The sequence below is a fragment of the Chelmon rostratus genome, chromosome 17, assembly GCF_017976325.1.
Source record: "Chelmon rostratus isolate fCheRos1 chromosome 17, fCheRos1.pri, whole genome shotgun sequence".
Lineage (NCBI taxonomy): Eukaryota > Metazoa > Chordata > Actinopteri > Chaetodontiformes > Chaetodontidae > Chelmon > Chelmon rostratus.
Genome location: NC_055674.1, coordinates 20,185,569 through 20,210,166, shown reverse-complemented (window position 1 = coordinate 20,210,166; position 24,598 = coordinate 20,185,569). Strand labels below are relative to the sequence as shown.

The 24,598-nt window shown below is 42.8% G+C and overlaps 1 protein-coding gene across 1 annotated transcript in view; it reads right to left on the bottom strand.

Moving 5' to 3' along the window:
- LOC121621172 (carbonic anhydrase-related protein 10-like) overlaps nucleotides 1-24,598 on the bottom strand; it is a 90,932-nt gene that overhangs the window by 35,330 nt on the left and 31,004 nt on the right. Inside the window, exon 3 of the mRNA XM_041957522.1 lies at nucleotides 6,119-6,261. Coding sequence (XP_041813456.1) covers nucleotides 6,119-6,261 — 143 coding nt within the window. The remainder of the gene's footprint in view (nucleotides 1-6,118; nucleotides 6,262-24,598) is intronic.

The following is a 24,598-nucleotide window of genomic DNA, read 5'->3' as shown; positions in this document are numbered from 1 at the left end:
GAATCGAGACTCTGACCCACTGTTAAATAAGGAGGAGCACAGGCTGCGATAAAGCATCCGTGTGCTAAAACTGTCCCACGGGACAGGTCCAGCTAAGCCTGGTGAGGTAAACAACATGGATTGTGGATTTGATGCATGGCTGGATTAAGGCCCCCCCTGGAGCCGGACTGCGAACACGCCGCTCGGTCTGAAACCATTTTGAACTGGAACCCCAGGGAAGGGAAAGGTGCTAAGAGTTTTTACAGCGTAAAGTCGCAGGCCGTTAATGTCTCAATCCTCCATCCCAGCAGAGAGCTGAGCACATTACATCATTCTAACACCCGATTTTATTATAGGCTCATATTCAAGTCTTCAAAATGAGAACTAACCCTAATCCTCACTCCACATTTACCAACTACAACATTAAAGTACCACTTACATATTAATACATTAATAATGATTATCCAATAATAGAATATTTGAACACTGCTACAGTAGGGGCCTCCATAATATGGCTGCTTTCACTCTTTATTACTTTAAGTTGCAAATTCTTAAACCTATACTGACTCATTTTTGGCCATTTGAGGGCAGCGCTGACATGTTGTTTAAGTTGAAATGACAAACTTGTTAGCAAACAGTTGCCTATGCACGCATGCAGCAGATACAGAGAAGCACTAGTATCCATTTGGAGTTGTGTCAGAGTCAGCATGACAAATGCAAAACCAATATTCACTCTTCTTCGAGCTCTGTTTTCATCTCCACCGACTTCTCCACCTCTAAAAGCAGCTCCAGTATACCTGCATGCCATGATCTTATCACAAGCATGCTGCTGTGCGATCATCTGGGGCCAGGCCTCCCAATCAGAGGCCGACGAAGACATATCTGAGCAAAAGAAGCCATGACCGGTGGAGTGATGTGTCACCTCACAAGTGAAACAATGCCTTAAACAACAAGAAAGATGTGAATAACTTTTGATTGGATCCCCACCCACTTTCACACCTGTGTGGACACACACTCATACAGTACATACGCACATTGACACATGCAGGTAAACATGTAGACCAGGCATGTCAAACTCATTCCATAAAGGGCCGTGTGGCTGCAGGTTTTTGTTCCATCCAAGGAGGTGCACACCAGGCCAACTAATCAACATCAAGGGATTACTTAGTTATCAGCTGAAGACTGAGATCAGCTGATTAATTGATTGCAGCCAGGTGTGCTCCTCCTTGGTTGGAACGAAAACCTGCAGCCACACGGCCCTTTATGGAATGAGTTTGACATGCCTGATGTAGACGATGGGACTGTTTTTTATTATTCTGTGCTCAAACTAGCTTCAACTGGACTCCCTCTATACATTACATCTGTTGCATTGCTTATGTGTACACAACAATGTTTATCTGCATGGTCCCTGTTCAAGAAACAAACAAATACATAAATGCTCCACCGGCTTGTGAAGCAAAACAGGAAAGCTGCGGGAAAGAAAGCCGAATCTATGAGCTGCAACTGGCAATAAGTCTCTGCAGGGCCGATGGGTTCATCATTAAAAGCAGCCCTTTCACATTACGCAGAGCCATCTGAGGAATTGTTATTGTAAAAATATTGATTCTGGCCACTTTAAGTCATTAACACAGGACAGCAGGAACAAATGCCTTTCTGGCAAGTCAGTGGTAATGAAAATGGATTTGTATGTGTATAATGTATTAATGATGCATTCACCTCATTAATCGTGACACACGACCCATAAATGATAACACATTAACGCTTTCAGTGATCTGTATCTGTGATTCTGGCTTGTGTATTTTCTGGAATCAGATCGGAGCTAAATTTTCTTCTCACCTGTGGTTTCTTGCCCCGTTGGACCTCTGAACAGCGACGACTCCAAGATCTCAGCGTGTGTTTGGCTAACCATGCCCACGATGAGGCGGCTTTGTGAATGGAGCTGTTGCCCAGTCAACAGTTTTTACTTTTATTTATTCACATTTTTCACTCTGACCTACATTTTTCTGCATGATTTTTACAACTCATTATTATTAGCGCATTATGTTAATGGGGAGTTGTTTGAAGTGTAAACATGTATTTTGCCGTAGTTTCATGCAAAAAAAAAATTACAAACATTAAAATTGCTCTATTTTTTGCAACAAATTAGACCACGAAGGAAACCGCAGTGTGCATTTGCACGCATATTAACAAAAACTCCATGCAAATGTATTTCAAATGAGCTCTGGCACAGTGTTTCAGTAATCCAGATATTTCATTAGCCCAGGCGACCTACATTCCCCAGTGGTTTGGATTAGCAGAGCCTGAGCTTCTGCTGCCACTCATCTGATCTCGCACCATCCTCGTTTGAACCGCCGCGTGCCACGGTGGCCATGATTAGTGGTTGACACTGTCCCCTCGGTGAGTAACGTGGAGCTCACCCTGAGGCACCTCTGAGCCCGCATCAGCATGAGCGGCTCTCAGGGGAAATTACAAGGATAGGACCTTCTGAAGAGGTCATGGATGAGGCTAATGTTCCCTTTAGGTTTCTGTGTGGCCCGTGGGACAGTGTGATGAAAACAACAGAAGTGTTGTATAAGCATGTGACACAAGAAACAACCTGATGGACCATATTTAAATTTATGTGGACCTACTTATGTGGTCCCCAGTTTGCAGGAAATAATCGACAATTGCAAATCAAAATGTTGCACTTAGCAGCAAACTATCACACAAACTGTTACCGATACATTTCATCCAGAGGGAACGATGCTGTTTATTCAACACCTTTAGTCTTTGAGCAGGATTGAAAGCTTAATTTCATAACTTGTTGGATCAAATGTAACTGCTCCTTATGCCAGAAGCTCAGATAAGAGGCTGGCTAAACTGTGAGAGCTAAGTGGATGAGTGGCCCAGCTTTGTCATTTAAGAGCTGAAGTGGATGCTTTCCATTACAGTTGTTCTATTAGGAGTGTAATCATCGCTCCGTCTGCCCTCGCCTACAGTCTTTTACATACTTAGGAGGGTGACGCATTATGCAGCAAACATGCCCAACGCATTGAAATGCAGTGTCATTTGTGTCAATTGAAAGGGGCCCTCTCAACTCCACACGAAAACGACTGAACTCTTCTTGGAGAAGGTGGGAACAGTTGAATAATGTCGTCTGTGGCTCTGGAGGAGCTTTGCAGGGTCTGAAACAATCCCAGCCTGGGCTTGGAGGCTTCATATTTATAACAAAATGCGTGCGTTGCAAACTACAGGAGTGGAGCCGAGAAGATGTGGGTGACTAGTAGGCAGAGAAGGCTTAATGAAAAATGCAATAAAGTTGCATCATGGGCAGCATAGGATCCAGCACTGTGTAGCAGGACCTATATTAGCAACTAAAAGTCAGGATTTCTGTGCCTCTCCTTTGAGTTTGAGTTAACCTATGTGGAGGTGTAACTGCTGGAGTACGTCACTAACCGTGAACCTTGCACCTTCAACACATTACAGGTCGCTCCTGATGGCATTTTTGTGTTGACTAGAGGGGGAATGTGAACTATAATTGGATGGGTTGTGAAAATTTTACCATTCATGCAAAAATGAAGCCCTTTAAAAAGCCTCTGTACAATAGGTATGGGAGGCCTGACAGTGACAAATGTAGTCAAATCAAACGAGTGAGAAATACAACTGAATGCCTCAACGAATAACATTGTCATGATTGTATGATTATATGATAACATACTGCTGTTGGATATTTATTGTTATTTTTTTTGACATGCATGGACACACCCATCTCATTGTGACATCATGAGTAAAATGGGAAATGTAGGGAAAATAGGGAATTACTTGGTTTGTGCTCTTGATTTAATCATTTGTATGCACCAATTACTAATTCATGCTCTGGATTTAATATCACATTATGCATTTTGCCTCCTCCCCTCTTGAGGAAGACGAGGACATTCATCAAGCGCACTCTAGAAATCTGGCTATTAATGAACTGAATTCCATCCGCAGCATCGTCACAGCTTTTATGACAAAACAGCCCATTACCCGGTAAATGCATTCAAGGCATCTAAAAGATAACACAACGTTGCGTTTAACGGTTTATCCACATATCCCAAGATCAAAATAAAACGGTAAATCAAAGTGATTCATGGCGAGAATATGAAAGGTACTCGCAAGACAAGACTAATGGCAGGAAGGTGATAAGTTAATCGAGAGCATGTATTATTCATTTGTGCACACAAATTCGTTTTTTTTCCCCTTCTTGACACCTTCCAGGCTCCATATTAAAGGATTAGTATGAACCTTTATATTTCTTTTAACACTTCATATTAATTATCTCATAAAACAATATTTTAATAATGTTCATTTTTATGTTGGACACGTCTGATAATCTACTACGTTTTGTCAGCTCCGGGGCTCCGTGGAGGGCAGTAAGTGAGGCGATGTGCCTGAAACAATCAGGTGTCGACATTTTGTCGGGGAGACGACGGCAGCCAGCGTTCAGACACTCAGCTGTTTCTGGACAGTTACGAAACGCTCGTTAGCTTCTCAAACTTAAGCCAACCTTAAACCTATTCTGAGGGAACAGCACATCTGGATTTTGGAAATCTCTGAAGGGAATATTAAAATGTAACAACAAAGCACCATATTGTTCCTCGGCGAGATCAAAGCAGCCTGCCATGATCAAATTTTGATAAGGACATGATGTGGTGAAATAATGATTTATGAGTCATGTTTTCTTCTAAATCAAAGGGAGAGGTGTTATGGTGCAATGTCCCATCGGTTTTAAAAGTACAGCTCGTTTTCAGGATGGATGATTAGATATAATGGCCTTTGACATGCAGATGTCAAAAATAAGAGGCTCTTTGCTGTTTAGGCAGAAAAGGCAGTGCAAAATCTGGAATAATGTTTCTCACCATTCATTTCTGAACATGTATTTTGAAGCAGTGGGAAAATCCCACCCTCAGCTGCTTTCACACTGTTACACATTATCGATTATTATTATTATTGCAGGGGCAATAAAAGCACCAAAAAGAACAGCAAGCAAATAGAAAAAAAAACATGTAGCACAAAATATTTCTTGATTTTTCCTTTTCACTGTTATTGAAATTTCAGTTCAAATCTATCAGTGAAAATTCTGATGTGAGCAAATGTTTTAGTGTGCGAATTCAATTTATGGCTCAATTGTTGCCTATGGAGGCCCAGAAATCTCACGGTGGGAATTTCTTTACTAGTAAAAAGTTTGCAGTCTCTCTCAAAAGCATTTGGGGTCCCTCACAACCCTGATCCATAGTGAACCGTCCTTGAAAGAGGCAGCTGTAATAACAGGACTGTATGTTAACTTCTTTTTTGCACGTTGCTGTTACAGAGGTTGACAGTTTTGTAGCACAGGCCACAAAACTGCAGTATAAAACACCTGTTACCATCTCTGAAAACAACGACAAGTAGAGTAAATTTACATCATCGCACACACAAAATCACTTATATTAAAATCTAATTATCAAGCTGACTTGCTCTGTATTTTTATTGTATTTCACTTTTGCTTTGTAGGATGTGCAAACTGAACCTGTATAACTGGTTCTGTATAACTTGACAGTCATCAAGTGTCAATATACTGTAACTCTATTGGTGAATGGGGCTTGAAGGAGGCTTTTTCAGCTGTAGGCAGCTCTCCTTTTCTTGAGCTGAAAATACGTCAGTGTGACATCACCTCATCTGAATATGCCCAATAACTAAATACCAAAATTAATCCAGAATGCAATGTACAACATCACCAAAAGCTGTGTTTTAACGGTTATTCGGGGTGCTTTGGGGAGGATTTTTCCTGCAAAGATTAACTGTGATTGCTGTGTAAAGGGCTGAAATTGTAATGCCTCCTGAGCCTAGTGCGGTCAAATGCTGCTGGGAGTTTCAAAGCCTTTGGATATGGATGAAAAGCTCACAGTCTCTCTCAGACAAAAGTTTCTCTGCGTCTTGATTGAGAGACTGTGTCCTGCTCTGTTCTCAGCCACTGTGATGAATTAAACCCCAGCGCTGTCAGAGTAGGACAGTATTGGAACACTTGACGAGCTCTGTCTCCAAACTCACTGGTCAATGTCAAGGATGGAGCCCCTGCTGCTCAGAAACGTTTTTCATCCAAAGACAGACGTCAGGTCGTCTGAACGGTGGCGGTCCTTACCTTGCGTCCTCCTGTGTTGAGCCTCAGAGGGGTCAGGTAGGGGTCAAAGATCATGTGGCTGGTCTCGATGTCGATGGGCGACTGCCTCTTCCCTATGGCGCACAGGTTCCAGGCTGAGTGCACCAGACCCCAGAAGGACGGGACTGGCGGTGGGTGGGATGAGGGTGAGGAGGAAGCGAGGGAGAAAAAGACATAGTAGCGGTAATTAGTGCGTGTGTTCTCTTGTGCTCCACAAGATCAAGCCATAAAAAACAGGGAGAAAGTGAGCAGATGAGCTTAATTATGATGGGACAGGAGAAATGGGGAGTTTAGGGAGATTTGAATTTACATATGGCTTCATTAAAATCTGACTTGAAAAAAAGAGCTTTCATTAAAGTCTCCAGGTTTATTGTCTGCCAGTATAACTAAGGTAGAGAAACGGACTTTATTAAATTCTGTCTGAAAGTTCTCCCACTAGTTTTTATTGCTTATAATCTACAACAGTGGTTCCAGTATGTCCTGTGACCCCTTTACATGAGGCTGTGTTTACTTGTGAGCCCCATCATGAATTATAACCTTAGTGTGGTCATACATCATCTTATTTAAGGAGCCCTGAGGAGGAGGAAGCATCTAGCATTTCACATGAATAAAGCAAAAAAGGAGAAAATTGGAAAAAATAAGAATCAATAATGCAATTGATCATCTTGTGACCCCTCAGATTTGTCTCTGAACCTCCTGTGGGGTTGAAAAGAAAAAAGGATCCAAACTGATGTAGTTATGTCTGTCTGTCTTTTACGTTTTTTTGGTTGCAAATGAATTATTGTCTCTTTTTAATTTCAAGCCAACCTGGCTCTAGCATTACCCACAGCACAACTCGTAACTGCCAACAGCTCAGTCGGAGACTCAGGTGTGTTGTGCTAGCGTTAGCCTCCACCTGCTAGCCCCGAGCAGAGATGAGGAGTGGGCTACAGAGGTCTGGTAAACTACTGAATACAGCCCTTTGTAATGACCTGAATTTTCTGAGCTTGTTTGGCTATTTGATTGCTTCCTGTTAACTGTATCTGACAGCACAGGAACCCTCCAGAGAAGCAGAGAAACTTGTTTTTTACAGCTGTAGGCTTTATCCAAAACATATGTTCTGAATCTATGATACACGGATCTATATGTTATGATATGTGAGTCTGCTGTATAAGCAGGAAACATCCAATCTGCTTAGGATCAGACACTGATCCCTTCCCGTAGCGCGATTACTGACATGTTCTGTCCCGCGACAGTGGACCTGAATTGGGATTGGACAGGAATATTGTGCAGATAGCGGACCCGAAGCCATATGTAGGCTGCATGAACTGACGCCGTGACTAACAGAAAGGGAGAGGATGAAAGGCTGCACGCTCACATGCACTAACAATGTGCATTCTCCGAAGTGCACACACAGAGCCTTAGATGACCTTAAAGTCACTCTAACTTTGATGTGTGCATGCAGAGTTGTTTTTCCTCTCACTCTCTCTCTCTCTCTCTGTCTCTCTCTCTCTCACACACACACACACACACACACACACACACACACACACACAAACACACAGATGAGAGGGCTTATCACTATCTAACTGTCATAATGCTTGTCAGATACGGGCTTAATGACAACTCAGAGTGTAAAACAGCTGTCATTATGATCAAAAACCTCAGCAGTCAGTGTGCTCAGCTAAAGCGCAGCTGAAAGGGAAACATGTTTAAATGCTTGATGGATGTGAACATATTTAATATGATTTTTTTTTTTTATTCTCTTCCAGCTGCACGCTGTTCTCATATTTATACACACTGATTCACACCTAGAAGCTGCTGGGAACAACCACAGCCCTCTACCTCTTTTCGCTCTCTCCTTCCGTCTCTTGCTTTCTCTCTCTTCATCTCCACCTCCCTCTCATTCCCTCCACGCGCTCATCCGTCCATCCCTCCCTGGCAGCATTCATTCGAGGAGTGAAGCGACAGATGTGGCGGCCCTGACCTGCAGAGTGCAATCCTGACCCCTGCTCGGCACACAGCCGCATGTCAACACACTGCGATATCACCCAGCTGTGCGTGTGTGTGTGTGTGTGTGTGTAAGTGGGTCTGTGTGTGAGAGACAGACAGAGATTGTATGTCAGTGCATGTAGGTGTGTAGAAACAAACAATCTTGGGCTAAAAATGGAGAAACGCTAAATGTGTATATGTATGTGTGATTAAGCCAGCATGTGCATGAAAGACTATGCATGAAGGCTCCTGCTCCGTATGTGATAACAGCAGTCTTGAAGGTTCGTTGCATGTCATGGGTCTAGCAAAATGCTGGTCACCATCTGTGCTGAGGTATGTCAGATTGTGCGATGAAGGCCTCTTGAATGGTGGTGTTACAGTATAAATACAAACAAGTCTACAGCCATGCTAGCAGCTCAGTGTGTCCCTCAAACCAAACCCTGCATTACATTAAATGACAACTTGACTCCAGCATTTGAGGAAGTCTTGCTTCACTCTTAACGGTTCACTAATTATAAAAATTATTTTTATTTCAGCTCCATTGTTGAATGGAAATCATATCCACAGACTGATGAATTGGTTCGTTTAACTTTGTGAGAGGCTGCTGTACCTATTGCATCACCATCCTCCTCATGCAAGATTCACAATATTTTTGCAAGAATCCATGAGTCACAGAGTTTAGTTACAGTTTTGCACAAAAGATTGTCATAAACCACATCGTTAGAAGAACTGAAATCCTCAATTCCCTGACTATTCGTTTTGGGAGGTGCAGGGGTGCGACGGGGATGAGAGGTGGAGGGACAAATGCTGCACAATGGATGATTGCACAAAGGGAACACTGAACATTGGTATTGGACTAAAACCATGAGGTGTGGAATCACCCAACATGTAATGCATGGTTGTTTTGACCAGGGTCGTACTTTGATGTTCTGGTCCTGAAGTTTGAAATTTGACACAGCCTGCCTTTGTTCTGCAAAGCTCTGAATCAGCCATCAGTGGCCATGTCTCACAGTGTGATCTTGGACCACAGATAGGATTTATGTTTCTCTCTCAATTGGCAGCTTTGATCTGTGACAGCATGCGTTGAAATGTGTTTTGGTCTGCTGGGTGTATATTTGCACTGTATCCTGTCGGAGCATGCCTGTCCGAAAGCCAGTGGTTATGAACATCAGTTAGCGTCTGAGAAGGGGCAGAGCTACAGAAAGATCCACAGGGGCCAAGCACAGGCATAGGACAGACAGCAGGAGCTAGCAGGAGACAGCTCCAGTGCTTATAAGCATTGATAATATTTAACCTTTGTAGGGTCAAGAAGTGGAGAGAGGAGTGAGAGACACAGAGGCAAAGAGAGAGGTGGGGAGAGGAAGGAGGTAGTGGGATGGAGATAGTGGGAGGAAGCCCTGAGGATTCACCATCCTTTTTAATATTAATAAATCTGACTGGGTTCAAATGGTGGGGAAAAGAGAGAGAGAGAGAGACACAGGGAGAAGAGGGAGATAAAGAGCGAGGGAGGACAGCCTGAGGATCCGCTTCTTAAATGAAAACACTGCGTTTTCAGGAGAGTTATGTGTTAAGTGATAAGACCATACTTAATTCTATATTTTAGCATGCACAGCTGTATGGAGAGCGATAGAAGCTAAATGGAAACTAATGTTGAAGCCTAAGTATGGTGATATTTGTCTATTGTCCAGATAGAGCCGCTGCAGGGGGGGCCTGGATGACCGTTATTTATGGAGGGCAAATAAAGTTTGCTGATGCTATCGTGCTGACCTTTATTTCACTAAAATTCAACTTGGATTCTTTTTTATGTGTTGCTCTCCCTATCATTGTTAATGATTGATAAAAAAAAATCCTCTGTGCCATAGAGCTCCATTGTTTATAAAAACCACTAAAAACACACCCTTGAGCCACACTGTTGCACTGGGTGACATGCTCCTTCATTAGCATAAATACACACACTGTTTATTCTGACTCAATCCCACAAACATTTTCCTGCTGCCAGAAATACTTATAAGATCACCAAACACAGATTAATCCGCCACTGCAAATAGTCCCCAACAAATGCGCTCGTTCCTGCTGTTTGAGCAGCATTTGTTAAAAACTGTGACCAACTGTTTCAGGTAAATAAAGAGCCTTTTTAAAAAATGAAACTCTATTCACCGGACGAGGAACCAGTGGGTTTTGGTGCTGACTTCCCAGCAGACAGGTGGGGCAAATTGGAGAGTACTGAGAGACAAACTAACACTTTACAGGATTTGTTGACAATAGCAACGAGATGCAGAGCGTGCAGCTCGGCATAAAGACTGGAAACGGTGTTTATGCTAGATAAGCACTGCTGCCTCCAGCACTGAACGTGCAGATGTAACAATTCCTTTAAGCAAAGGTAGCAACACTGCATTATAAAAGTAGTCAATGACGAGTAAAAGTCTGTATTGAAACTGTCACTGAGGTAAAAGCACGAGTATTATTGGTAAAATGTACTGAACATACTCATAATGCATAGAAATGCCCACTATGAGTGTGTACAGTTATATATTAGACTATTGGCTTATTATTACTGATGCACCAATGTGTAAATAGCGTTCTGCTCTTGGAGATGTTATAGGTGGAGCTCATTTTAATTATCTTATAAACTGTTGGCAGGTTTCACCATAACACTGCTGTGTAAAATCTTAATCTGTAAAGCAATCATTGCTATTACTGCTATTACCTAAAGCTGTCAGATACATTGATTGGAGTAGAGAGTAGAATTCCCTCTGAAATGTAATTGGGTGGAGGTGTAATGTAGCATGAAATAGAAATGTTCATGTAAACCTCAGCTCAAACTTGTACTGGAGTAAATATACTTGGTTACTTTGTTCAGATTCAGACCACTGTTACCTCAACAGGTGCTGAGATTTCAGGAATAGTTTGACATGTTGTGAAATCAACTCATTTGCTTTCTGTTGTAGAGTTGTGAATACCACGTTCAGACCAGTACGTGCTTAGAATATAGCTGCGTTTCCATTGCCCCTAGAATTGCGCAAATCCTAAATATCGCAATAAAAAAATGGTAATGGAAACACCTAAATTTCGAAAATCCTCTCAAATATCGCAAAAACATTTTTACGCTCTCATGAGGGGGTTTTTTCGGAAGTGTTGATATTTAGGTGTATCGCAAAAGTGTAATGGAAACACTTTTTTCGAATTTACACGTCTCAGCACGGTCAGCGGACTCCCCGTTTCGGGCCGGCCGCATGCAGTCAGATATAACATCTTGTCAATTTTGTAGTGTTTGTATGTTTTCTGGATCTCAATAAGCAGCAGACAAAAACACTCCAGCTGTTCCAGCTGTCATGCTGGCTGATCTGTTAAAGACAATCCGACAGCTGTGATCTCGTCCTGTGCGCACTTTGCAAAATCTAATCATTCCATTTTCATTAATCGTGAGATGAACTTGTGATGAGTGTGTGCACCTCAGCAAATGTGGAAGAAACGCGTGCACGCCATTAACTTTAATATAATTACTGATAGAAAATATGTTCAAAGGACACTTCAGTAATTCACAGTCCTGTATTCTGCTGCTGTTCCGCCGGCGCGAGCTGACGCTGTCAGAGCGAGGCTCGCGTAATAACAAAGTGATCAATAATAGGCCATTAAAATCAGTGATCACTCTAAGTCAACAGATAATTTCTTTATTTCACCTTCAGCATGTGCTTTTTAATTATAGGGCTTTGTGTTAAGTTTTACCAATGCACAGCACGCACACACATCACGTCCGAGAACTTACGAGAATTTCGGCTGGTTCGCAAAACACTGTTCAATGGAAACACCTGCAAGTCGCATTCGAACTTTGCCGAAATTTCAGAAATATCGCTTTTATTTTGCGAACAACTGTAATGGAAACACAGCTAATGACTACAGCCAGGAGCCCGTTAGCTTAGCTTAGCACAAAGACTGGAACCAGGGGGAAACAACAAACATGAGTTCAGCATTTTGCAGGGTGCTACGTATCAGACTATTTCCTGGCTGGGAGCTGTAACTTTCCTGCTGGTTGAGTAGCATGTCATCTTATATTCTTACCATCCATCCTCTGGGCTGTCATGTGAGACAACTGCACTTGTTAACTTTCACATATCTCATGGAATTAAGGGGCATACCCAGTATGTCCACCTACCAATACAGCACTGCCGCAAAACAACGACACCGGCAAGAGCTACAGACAGCAGAACGGTGAGACGCTGGAGATGAGGTGTGAATGTCTAAGGAGGAGAGCGAAAAGAGATGCGCTCTCAGACAGCTCGAGAGAAACTGCTGTTTTGACTGGACTTTGGAAGCTCGATCCACTATAAGGGAGCCAGAAGCAGAGGCCTGGTGGGCGGATGACTGGCAGAGCGGCGCCAAGCAGTTGGTGGATGTCACAGGCTGGGATGAGGTGTGAGGCTGGACCGTTTGTTTTGGGATAATGCACTCACAAAATGAATGCTTCACTGTGCGTGTCACACTGTGTGCCTCAACTCGTCGAGTCAAATCCATTTGGAGTGACCCACCTCTCTCAGGAAACAATAGCCATTAAGTAGATTGGTTACTTGTAAAAATATGAGTTTTGCCACTTTCAGAATTGATGTGTCACGGCGGGGAACGCGTGCCCAAGTCACAAAGCCTGCAAATGCTCACATTAACCTTTCTTGTTCTTTATAGAAGCAATTTATCCCCTGAAATGATTTCATTATCAGCTCCTGCTTCACTGGAAGCTATAATAGAAGTACCTTATCAGACATCCATTGTGTGTTAGTGCCGCCGCTTCCACTGCAGCTCGCTGTTTCTGTCTGCCTGCGATGCCGCGCACACACAAACACACACACAGCCACAAGCGCTGGCACCCTCTTTTAAAAATTTGGGATGTACTTGTTCTTTCCTGTCCTGCTTTTATCTGTATTTATGTCCTTTGTGGCTCCGCAAACCGCGTCACAACAAACTCGCTTCCTAAAAGAGCTTCATAAATAAATGCATTTGACTTGATTTAGACAGAATGAAGTTCCTTTCACTCGGGGAACCTTTAAAAATTCATGGATTTCTAAAATGGTGGTAGCTTATGATGTTATAACGATTTGATCTGATCTAATCTAATATAAAGAAGAACCGAAGTTCAACTCAAGTTCAAGTTCAAAGACCTCCTCTTAACCAGGGCCAGAGGAACCCACTAGGGGGCCCTGGGAAAAACTGAGCTGTGGGCCCTCACTGGCTCCTTTATAATAATGATTTAGCTTGTTGTGTCTTGAGAACACATTAAACAAATGATGATGATATAATGTGTTAATCAGTGAGCTTTAGAGGTGCTGGTAGGGGGGTTTTGTTACCTTCAGACAGAGCGTGTTTGTAAAGTTTATAATGTGCTTAATGCTGAGTATTTCTCTCAAACGCTACATATCAATGACTGAATAAATAACAACCAAAGTTAAGGCACAGGATAAAATATTTGCTCTTATCATTCATATCTTATACATTCATTACATTCATCATTACATATACATTATTATTCAGAGTTTGCTCCTCTGTGGATCACGCCACATGAACCCACATCGGTCATCACAGTTCGACTCAACTCTTGCTAAATGTTGACTGGCGCACAGAATTATGTGACGTCACTTTTTTCCAAAAACAAACGAAAAAAGAACCAGGAAACAGAAATGCGTGTCACGAAATAGCTAGAAGTGTTCTGACTTTCTTCAACTCCACTGCTTATGCAGCTGATTAAGATTTAAGAACGTTTTCAGAAGCTTTCAGAAACAAATTTGCCTGGGCAGTGATCCAGCCATGCTTAGGTGCTGCAGCACTTACTCTTATGCATTCCCATACTTCATAGCTGTCCAAAACTAATGAAATATCTAAATTTTTTTTATTTGTTTATTTGTTTTTTTACAGAAACTAGTGTTTCTTTTTGGGTTGAGAAAACTGCAATACTCGCTGAGCTAAATAAACCATTAAAGACACAATGGATACATTGAAAACTGCACTGCCACGAAGCTGAAAACTGGGCTACTTTTCCTCAGCTTGTGTGAAGCTGACATTTCAGAGATGCATGGTTTTCATAGCGGGGAACTCTGGAGAGGAGACGGGTGGGAGCACGAGAGGAATCAGGACAGATCGTCTTTCAAACCAAGACATGTAGCCCGGTAGCTCAGCTGGATGCTGTTTGTCATCACAGGGAGGATGAAGCTGTCAGCCAGTAGGAATGTCACAAGTCCACATCTGTTGCCATAGCTACCAATGAGGACATTAAGGTCCCGTCCTTTGTGCTTTTGTTTTAATTTTCTTTTCTGGGAATTTAAGGGGTTTTGCAAACTAGGGACAGTTTAAAGTGAAAAATGTCCACATTTTTAAGGAATATTTTTTGACGCTGTGTTCCATCACCAGGCTTCACCACTTCTTCTTTAGAATTAGCTTCTTGGCAGTTTAAATCCTGCACACTGGACCTTTAAATGCAGTTGCAGAAACCAGTGGGGGTGGAGGAGTCGTGTATTTCTAGCTACACCTCTACTGTTGATTGTCATACTGTTGAGTAAGGCAGTGTTCACTGCTGTAGCTAGTGATAAAGCTGCTGTAACTGTGAGCCCTGTATGATATCTGTGTCATTGTGAGTACAGCGTGTGCTTTAAACACAGTGAATCAGCCATCCATTAGAATCCTACTAACCACGCATTAGCCCCGCTCAAGCCTTAAGAGGCTGTTACCCATTCTGACCCATATTGCTCGGGTATTTTACACACATGTTAACTTATATGTGCACAGAGACACGTGCATGTACAGCATGTACAAATATCCTGAAATGCATAGAACTGCCATATGTTTAAATGGAGAGCATGGATTACGCTGTATATGGGATTTCCTCAAGAGTAGCACATCACCGTCGCAGATTTATCGTGCTGTTTGCAGGATGTCCGAGATGGATCTTATGTTATAAGCCATTACTTCTGATGGGATGTTGATATCATGGTCACAGCGAAGACTGCAGATAATGTGTTGTGAGAAGTGGATGCTAAGATTACAAGATCATGTTACTCCATTAATAAAGACTGCAGGGAACTGCAAGATCTCCACATGTTTCTCAGTTCAGAGAAATATTACTTAAAAGCTCAAGGATGTCATTTCCTCTGAGATTCATAGGGGGGCTTCAATTTTTAACATGCAGTCACAGCAGGAAGCTTTCAGACCAGTAGCCATTGCTGCAGCAAGGACGTTCTTTGCCCTCGATTTTGCAGGTACGGGTCATGCAATATAGATCAGAACCTCTGAGTTCATTGTGTCCTGCCCGTTTCTGAAACAAAACGTATAGCCTTGGTTTTGACTATGCTTAAAGTGAACCTTAACTAAATCCACTTTTTGGCAAATGTTATGTCCAATCACTTTCCATTGATCCATTCTGGTCTTGTTCATTGTGTTTTTCCAGCAGAATTCAAGTAATTTTGTACAAAGAAACATCATGTTAATTTCAATCTGGGCAACTGCCCCCAGTCAGTACAATTAAAAACAGATATCAACTCTCAGCAGTGTGGAGGGTTTGTATATGTAATGTGAAAAGAGATTCAGAGAGCGCAGCTGGGAGTAGTTATAGTAGCATTACTAGTGGTTAGGGGAAAACAGCAAAACAGCAAGCCGGGCTCTGGTTTGTTTAATCCATATGAAAATCAAATTGTAAAAACTTCCTGGAGACCAAAAAACTGCAGGTATAATATATTAATTATTTAGATCTGGAGGTGCTGGTAGGCAGATTTTGTTCCCTTTGGACTGAGCCAGGCCAGTTCTTTCCCCTGTTTACAGTCATTGACATTCGACATGATTTTGAACATTGAGGGCATAAAATTTTATTGAAAGACAACTATAACATAAATTACGACGCATTGCCTTAAATTAAACTACCAAGCAGAATGCATGTAGTTACAACTTAATGCAGCAGTAAATCAAAAAAAATATATATAATAGAATATCAACTGAATCCATCGACTTCCTCAGGCCTGATAGCTCTGAGGGCGATTAGCTTAGCTTTGACAATTACAAATGGCTGCTGAGTCAGAAACAGAACAACACTCTTATCAAAAACAGCTACTGGATCATCTTGTTTGATGCTTCAGTGACGTTGCAGTGGGAGCTGTCAGCAACCTGTCGACATGCCTTAAAGAAGTCTGTCTGTCCATAAGGTGTTTGTTGTGTTAGCACCTTTTGTTAGCGTTGCTCTGTGGCATCATTTGCATATGGGCTTGCTTGTATCCTTTGCCTTCCTTTCCCTAAAATATGAAGTATGTAAAATGATATTACACTAGTAGCTATGAGCTACAGAGACTTGGTTTACAGTATAGGTTAATGTTAGAGGTCCTTCCCAGTATGCGCATTTTATGTTTCTCATGTCATGTTTGGAGCGTCCTCGCTGCAGCAGGGCTTTGGCAGGATTTTCTCCTGAGGTTGGTCCAACTGCAGGACACACAAGAGCCTCAAATCAATTTAAGATTCAGAATTTAGCATTTCCCTGACAGCAGTTGTCAGTAAAAATAACAATAATAATAATGTGGGCCGATGCCTTGGTGCTTTCAAACAATGATGTAACTCCACTGTAATCCACTTGCGTTCCTCTTTGCTGTGTCTGTGTTCATCTCTGCGCTGCTCACCGATTCCTTCACCTCTAAGACAGCGAGACAGACACCCAGAGCAGGCAGATAAAGACAGATAAGACACTGACATACAGTAGATGAGGTGCAGAGGTGTACTGAATTTCCAGATATGTGATTATGTGTTCATCCTCGTGGTCTTTGTACAGGTTTTAGTGTTCAATTATAGGTATTATAATATTGCTTGTCTTTCTCTTCAGCCACCTGCAATCTATAAAAATGCTTTACAAATTCTCTTATTGTGGTCGTTGTACAACAGCTGTTTAATATCTTTGCAGTGATGGTGATGACATCAATGCATGAAGACATCATATTTATTGTACAGACAGGTTTTGGGAAATACTCCTCCCATCCTCCTCCTCCTCCAGCAATGCTAATATGTCCAACATAGCTATGCATACACGGCCATTACAAATCACCAGCTCCATGTGCAGGGGCACCGGAACCTATAATAACCAAGTGTTGGTTGAAGGGGACTCCATTACCAGATCTCTGGATCTTCCCGGTGCTATAACCCACTGCTTTCCTGGTGTCATGTCCAGACAATCGGTCAAGATCCAGTGCGACACTGAATCATTGGTATTAACTATTGAGAGGCAAATGCTGTCTTCTCTCTGGCCCTAAGGATCAAGAAGCTGGTGTCAAATTCTATCAACTATATCTGACCCACACAGGGGGACATTCATATTCATGTAAATGACAAATTTGAGTCAATTAGTAAAGCTTTCTTCTCATAGATTCTACTGGTTTTCCACAACATGTGGATGCACCTACTGTACACACCTCTATGGCCACACAGTTGACCAGGTGTTGGCACATGGTCCTTCTTTCTCAGACGTACCTATCCTTTCAGATCACTACCCATCATACTAACCCAACTACCATTCAGAAACCTGTAGAGAAACTTGAGTCTGCTGTGACCACCATCGATCAGCCCTGTTGTCTTAACAAGTTCACTGACAACTTCAGTCTTATACTGCTGGATGTGCTAAATTTAGTTGCCTCTCCGTCCACTTGAAAAACTAGACCAAACACCATCCCTGTCAAATAAATCAAGCAAAAACCCAGAAAACTTGAACACAAAAGGAGAGTAACCAAAAAAGAAACTAGCCTGCATGAATATAAATGAGCTATTCATGCTGCTAGAATCCCTTTTTTCTCTGGTAGATACAAAAACAGCCCAAATGTCTTATTGATGATCACTGAACTCAGTTGTAAACCGCCCCCTTTACTACTGATTTCATTGAATTCTTCACCACTAAAAATTACAGAACCAGAAAAACAATATCCTCCACTCTCTCACGGCACATCCAGGACATCTGAACAGCTTTGCTCTTGCAAACCCACCCACTTTAAGATAATCTCCCCTAAACTGGTACTGTCCTCCAATCATACTAGTTGTTTACTCGATCCTATTCTCTGTAAGCTTATGAAGGACTTTTTCTCAGTATACTTTTGTTACAGATAATAAACAGAGTGGACGAGTGGAATTGTGCTTCATCTTTTAAAAGAGGACTTATCAGACGACCCCTGAAGAAACATAACCTGGACAATGTGGCTCAGTCTTGCTTCAGAAAATCTGACAGCACAGAAAAGCTTTGACAAAAGTGGTAATTGATTTATTACTCGCTTCAGACTCCCCACATTGTATTACATTTCCCCTAATGCTATATTAATGTCAGTGACTCATTTCATTTTACATAGCAACTGTTCCTCAGCCCAGAAGACAGTCAGTTATGGTGTACCACAGGGATCTGTGCTCAGTCCTGTTCTTCTTTTGGTTCACATGTTGCCCCTTTGTACACAAATCAATAGCTACAAACTTGGAGTCCATGTCTATGCAGATGATACTCAGCGTTACAACTCCATTTAGCCTGACGCCTGTCATCAGCCGGTGAAACTGGAAGAATGCTTATCAGAAATCAAATGGAAGTCATCTAACTTCCTTATTTTGAATGCTGAGAAAACTGAAATGCTAATTCTTCGTCCAAAGCAGAAATAAATTCTGTGATCTCTCTCTGAACATAGCTGGTTCCACAATTTCACAAAACCTTTTTATTAGAAATATTGGTGTCGTATTTGATCCTGATGATGATCTCAAAACAACATATTAACAATACTGCAAAGTAGAAAATTTCTACTTCGGAAACGTTGCCAACATCTCTGCCATCATTCTCTCCATGGATGATGCTGAAACACTTTTTCATGCATTTGTCTCATATAGGCTTGGCTACTGTAATACACCTTTTCTCTACCTGAAAAAACTATTAGCAAGTTACAACAGTTATAAAATACTGCTGCTAGAATATTAATGAAACTAGAAAATGTTATCATAATACCCCTGTTCTAACGTCAATGCATTAGCGCCTTATACATGCCTGATCTGTCTTCAAGATTCCACTTTTAACTTATGTTACACAGATTTGTACCATCCTACTGATCCCCTCTAGGGATCCAGGATCTCAAAAAGACTCCTTACAATTCCAAAAATAAATAAAACATCAGTAGTTCTAAATGTAGCTCTAACTCATCTACTTATTCAAATGTTAACTCAAAACATATCTTTCCACATCAGCCTTCAAACTCACTTTGTCTGCCTTAAATACTAAACCACTGTGATCCAGCTTACACTCAGCGTATGTATTGTTTTTGTTTGTTTTGGCTTATGTTGCTCATTGCTGTTTTTATTATTTTGTACAGCCCCTTGAGGCATGCTTTGCAATACTGGGCTATAATTCCAAGATGGCGGCGCGTGCAGACGCAGCGGCTCGTAGCTCCCGTGTTTACGTTTTTGTTTGTTTGTTTTTACTCGTTTCCACTTTTACTTCTCTTCTGGAAGCTCTGACACAGTACAGCAGGTCTGAACTGTGGAACTTTGGAGTACAGTTCGGACTTCACACACGCCCTAAACTGGACTTTATTCCACCGGAGCTGCTACGGACCCCAGAGCCCACCACCATCCCCCCACTGCTGCCAAGGAGACGGAGGAGGCACCGTAAACAAAAGCGGGGCAAGAGAGCCGGCGTGCGTGCTAGGCTACAAGCTAACCCTCACAGACCGGCTCTCCCCAGTCTCTTCCTCACCAACGCCAGGTCTCTCACCAACAAAATCGACGAGGTCCGTCTAAGGATAGTCTCTCGCCGGATGGACAGCTGTGTTACCGTTGTCACAGAGACCTGGCTGGACGACAACATCCCGGACGCAGCGATGGAGATAGCGGGGCGCTCTCTGTTCCGGGCGGACAGGACTGCAGCTTCAGGTAAGAGCAGAGGCGGAGGCTTGGCGCTGTATGTACACAATGCCTGGTGTACAGCCACACGCACCGTCAGCACGTTCTGCTCTCCTGATTTGGAATACCTGGTGGTGAAATGCCGACCGTTCAAGCTGGTTAGAGAACTCTCGTCTATTGTTATTGTGGCCGCTTACATCCCACCGCGGGCTAATGCTAAGTTAGCATTAGAGGAGCTGTACTGCCTGATCAGCGGGCAGATGAACGACAACCCGGAGGCGGCCGTGATTGTGGCGGGGGACTTTAATCACGTTGAACTGAAGGCGGTGTTTCCCAAATTTCATAAGTACATAAAGTTTCCTACCAGAGACAGTAACATTTTGGATCAAGTTTACTGCAACATCCCTGCTGCTTACAAGGCTGTAGCAGCTCCACATCTGGGCATGTCAGACCACATCTCCGTGAAACTCATTCCTGCCTACAAGCCTCTGGCCTGCAGAACAAAGCCGACCACCAGGACAGTACAGATATGGACTGAGGAGGCCTCCTCTGCACTTCAGGACTGCTTCGAACTGACAGACTGGACTGTGTTCAGAGAAGAGGCAGACCTTGAGGAGTACACATCATCTGTATTGTCTTATGTTCAGTTCTGCACTGATGCTGTCCTCCCTGTTAAGACCATCACAGTGTTTCCCAACCAGAAACCATGGCTGGACAGCACAGTGCGGTCCCTGCTGAAAGCCCGGGATACTGCCTACAGATCTGGAGACAGGCTGGCTTATAGCAGGGCTCGAGCAGAGCTGAAGAAAGGAATCAAGCAGGCCAAGCTCCAGTACAAAAACAAAATTGAAGATCACTTCAAGAACAAGGTACATCAGAGACTTCATCCCCTCGGACCCAGACAGCCTTCAGTTTGCTTACAGAGGAAATCGGTCGACAGAGGATGCTGTCTCCATTACCCTGCACACAGCCCTGACCCACCTGCAGCAGCCCAACACCTACGTCAGGATGCTATTTGTAGACTTTGGCTCAGCTTTTAACACCGTCATCCCAGACAAGCTGGCGCTGAAGCTACACACGGTGGGTCTGCCTGCGTCTCTGTGCCACTGGATCAGAGACTTTCTCACCAACAGGCCTCAGGTGGTGAGAATAGGGAACATCACATCATCCCCTCTGGTCCTCAGCACGGGCACGCCACAGGGTTGTGTGCTCAGCCCAGCCCTCTTCACCCTGTTTACTCACGACTGTGCTGCCATCCACCCCACCAACACCGTCGTGAAGTTTGCGGACGACACTACAGTAGTGGGTCTCGTCTCAGATAACAACGAGACCCACTACAGAGAGGAGATACTCCAGCTCACCCAGTGGTGTTCAGCCAACAACCTGGTGCTGAACACAGGGAAAACCAAGGAGGTCATTGTGGACTTCAGGAGGTCCAGGAAGACGGATCACGCCCCCCTCCTCATGGACGGAGAAGTGGTGGAGCGTGTGGACAACATCAGGTTCCTGGGCCTCCACATCACATCTGACCTCTCCTGGTCCATGAACACCTCCCGCCTGGTGAAGAAGGCACAACAAAGGCTCTTCTTCCTCAGGAAGCTGAAACGGGCTGGACTCTCCTCTCGGTTGCTCGTTAACTTCTACAGGGCCACAATTGAAAGCATCCTCTGCCTCAGTGTGACAGTGTGGTATGGCAGCTGCACGGCACAGGAGAGGAAACAACTGGCACGGGTGGTTAAAACTGCACAGGGCATCGTGGGCTGCCCCCTCCCTGACCTAGGCTCTATATATGAAGGTCGGGTCAGAAAGAGGGCGAGATCCATCGCCACGGACCCCAGCCACCCGGGCCACAGACTGTTTGTACCTCTTCCATCAGGAATGCGGTACAGGAACATCCGCACCACCACTAACAGACTGAGGGACAGCTTCTTCCCCAGAGCTGTCAGAGCTATCACCCCCAGCAGCCCCTCACTGGAGCGAGAGACTGTGTGAACTGTGAACACTGCACACCGCACTTTACACCTACACCTACACCTCTACCTCCACCTGCACCTTCTGTGTACTTGACTTTTATGTACACACATATACTATAATTATATACATTTTAGTATATCAGCACATTTCAGTTTCATTGGCATATTTTATTCTGTCGGTACATTTCACTGTGTATATTTTATATTTTATTCTGCTTGTATATTTTATTCTGTTTGCACATTTCACTTCCATATTTTATTGTTTATTGTTTAGTATATTTTATTGCCTAAGTATATTTTCATTCTGTATATTTTTAATTGCTTCACAAATATTTTTTTTTTATTGCATGTTGGTTTATTTTATTTTATTGTAGTTATCTTAATTTTATTCACTCTTTCTAGTCTTATCTTTCTTACCATCTAACATGGGGGTTGCAATGAAAATTTCATTGACATGTGCAATGACAATAAAGACTCTTGAATCTTGAATCTTGAATCTCTAATAAACTTTGACTTTGACTTTAACACATGCCAACTCACAGACACAGCTGTTAACAAGACGAACCCACTGACTAACATGGCCGGCCGCCATTTGTGGATACGCTTCATGAAAAGTCAATGAAACAACTGCCAGATGGAATATTTCTGGGATGGAACTCGCATATCACAGTAAATAGTTGGTATCCAGCGTCCATCGGGTTAAAACATTTACTTGAACAATGAATGCTCCACCTCAGTCTACCGCTGCTGTTACACCATATCTAAAATTCAGAGTGACATTAAATGCATCGTGCATGCAGATAAACCTGATTTGTTCAGTCAATATTTGCTGAATGATAAAGCAGAATTAATATCGTTTCCACTGTGCTGTTTTGTACAAACAGCATACCATGAGAAGCAAACAGGGTTTTCCCTCGCAGCCAAAGGAAAAATGAGTCAGGTCAGCGAATGTAGCACAGCAGTGCCAAAATGTGTGATGAAAGCGTTGCACCCTTTCAGCACAGCAGAATCCGTATGCCTTTGGTGATACTGAGCGAAATAAAAGCAGTACACATGTATGTCTTCATTCCCCACCAAACTAACTATTTCGATCAGGGATTCGAAAGGTTTCGGATTCAGTGGGTGAAGTCAGAACTGCAATTAAACCCATCCCTGTGGATTAATGGACAATAACTCCAAAACCACACATTTTTTTGCTTTACTTGAATCATGTTTTTCATATAGTGTGTTGTGTGTCTTCTCTAACTGATTGCTTAAATATGTCATCGAAAGACATGTAAAATCACCAATCAGTTCAGACTCTTTCTACATTTCCAACAGTGTGTTTCTCCTCACAACAAAAGCGATGAGAAGCAGAAAAAAACTGTCTGATCGTTGGCCTTTTTCCAGCAACATCGCGCCCTTCCTCTCAGCTTGTGTTTATTCCTGGAGGTGGAGGGTGTGTGTGTGAACAGCAGGTGCAGTTTGTTGAAGCTCTGACTGTCAAAGTTCCTCTGATGATTTGTCTGTGATGAGAGTTTTGATTACACACACACACACACACACACACACACACAGATACAAGGGATAAAACAATAAACAAGCTTTAGCTTTAGCATTTTGTAACTTCACAAACAACACTGCCCACTGATGTAAAGTGAATCTGTGCAGATTTTTCACTTCAAGTTCAACTTTCATCAATTTTGACCCACAAATTTGCACCATTTGACTAAAAGCAAGCTGCCTTGACAGCGCTGACCTTTGAGGGGATGCAGTGGGGGAAAAGGGAGGAATCTGTCATAGCCTAGCTGTGCTACCATCCACTTTTAGTCTGCGCCACAAGAGACACTGGTTTACAAACAGTTGTGTGACACAAGTAGATGGTACCAGTTAGGGGTGGGCAGCATGATCTACAATTTCTATCACAGAATTACAAAACTAAAAATGTGATTCTACCTGTTTTCACTGTACTTTCCCAAATCCAAGCTGCCACTCTGGTTATTTACTGGGCTTCAAATGAGGCTTATCGTTCACACAGCTTCTCTTGACTGTGAGTGACCAGAGGTGGTGTTACAGTGAGGAAAATAGTAGTTACTGGGTGGGTGTAGCTACTTCTATGAGTACGTATTTAGCCTGCGCGTTATCGCAGCCACAGTCAAGCACATTTTCTTTAGTGCTTTTACAATTTCACACACTCAGAGTCACTGGATGATTTCTTAATTTCCAACATTATTTCTAAGCCTATAGTAAAAACTGCCCCTTTAGTGTCTCCTCTAAATTATTTGGTACACCGGTGGCTTGGTCTGGGGATGCAAATGTATAAAATCCTGTATAATACTTCAGGAGCGGGATCATTTCAATCATTATTGATATATAGCCGGAAAAACGTGACAATTTCAACAGAGAAAAAAGATTTTACAATGCAAACATGTATGTATGTATTATGCCTTAGAAATGTCTGCACCTTATGTTATTGTTCTAAGCTATATCAAGTAATGAACCTTTGTTTTAGTCTGATTTATTCCCAAATTGCCTTAGAAATCCACTCGGACCCAGCTGGAAGGATTAAGTTTTCCAATTTTCCAGACAGCAGTCTGAAAAACAGCAGTCAAAAGTGGGACAACCTGCTTCCTTTTGAACCGATGAGCCTGACTGTCAACACTGCAGACGG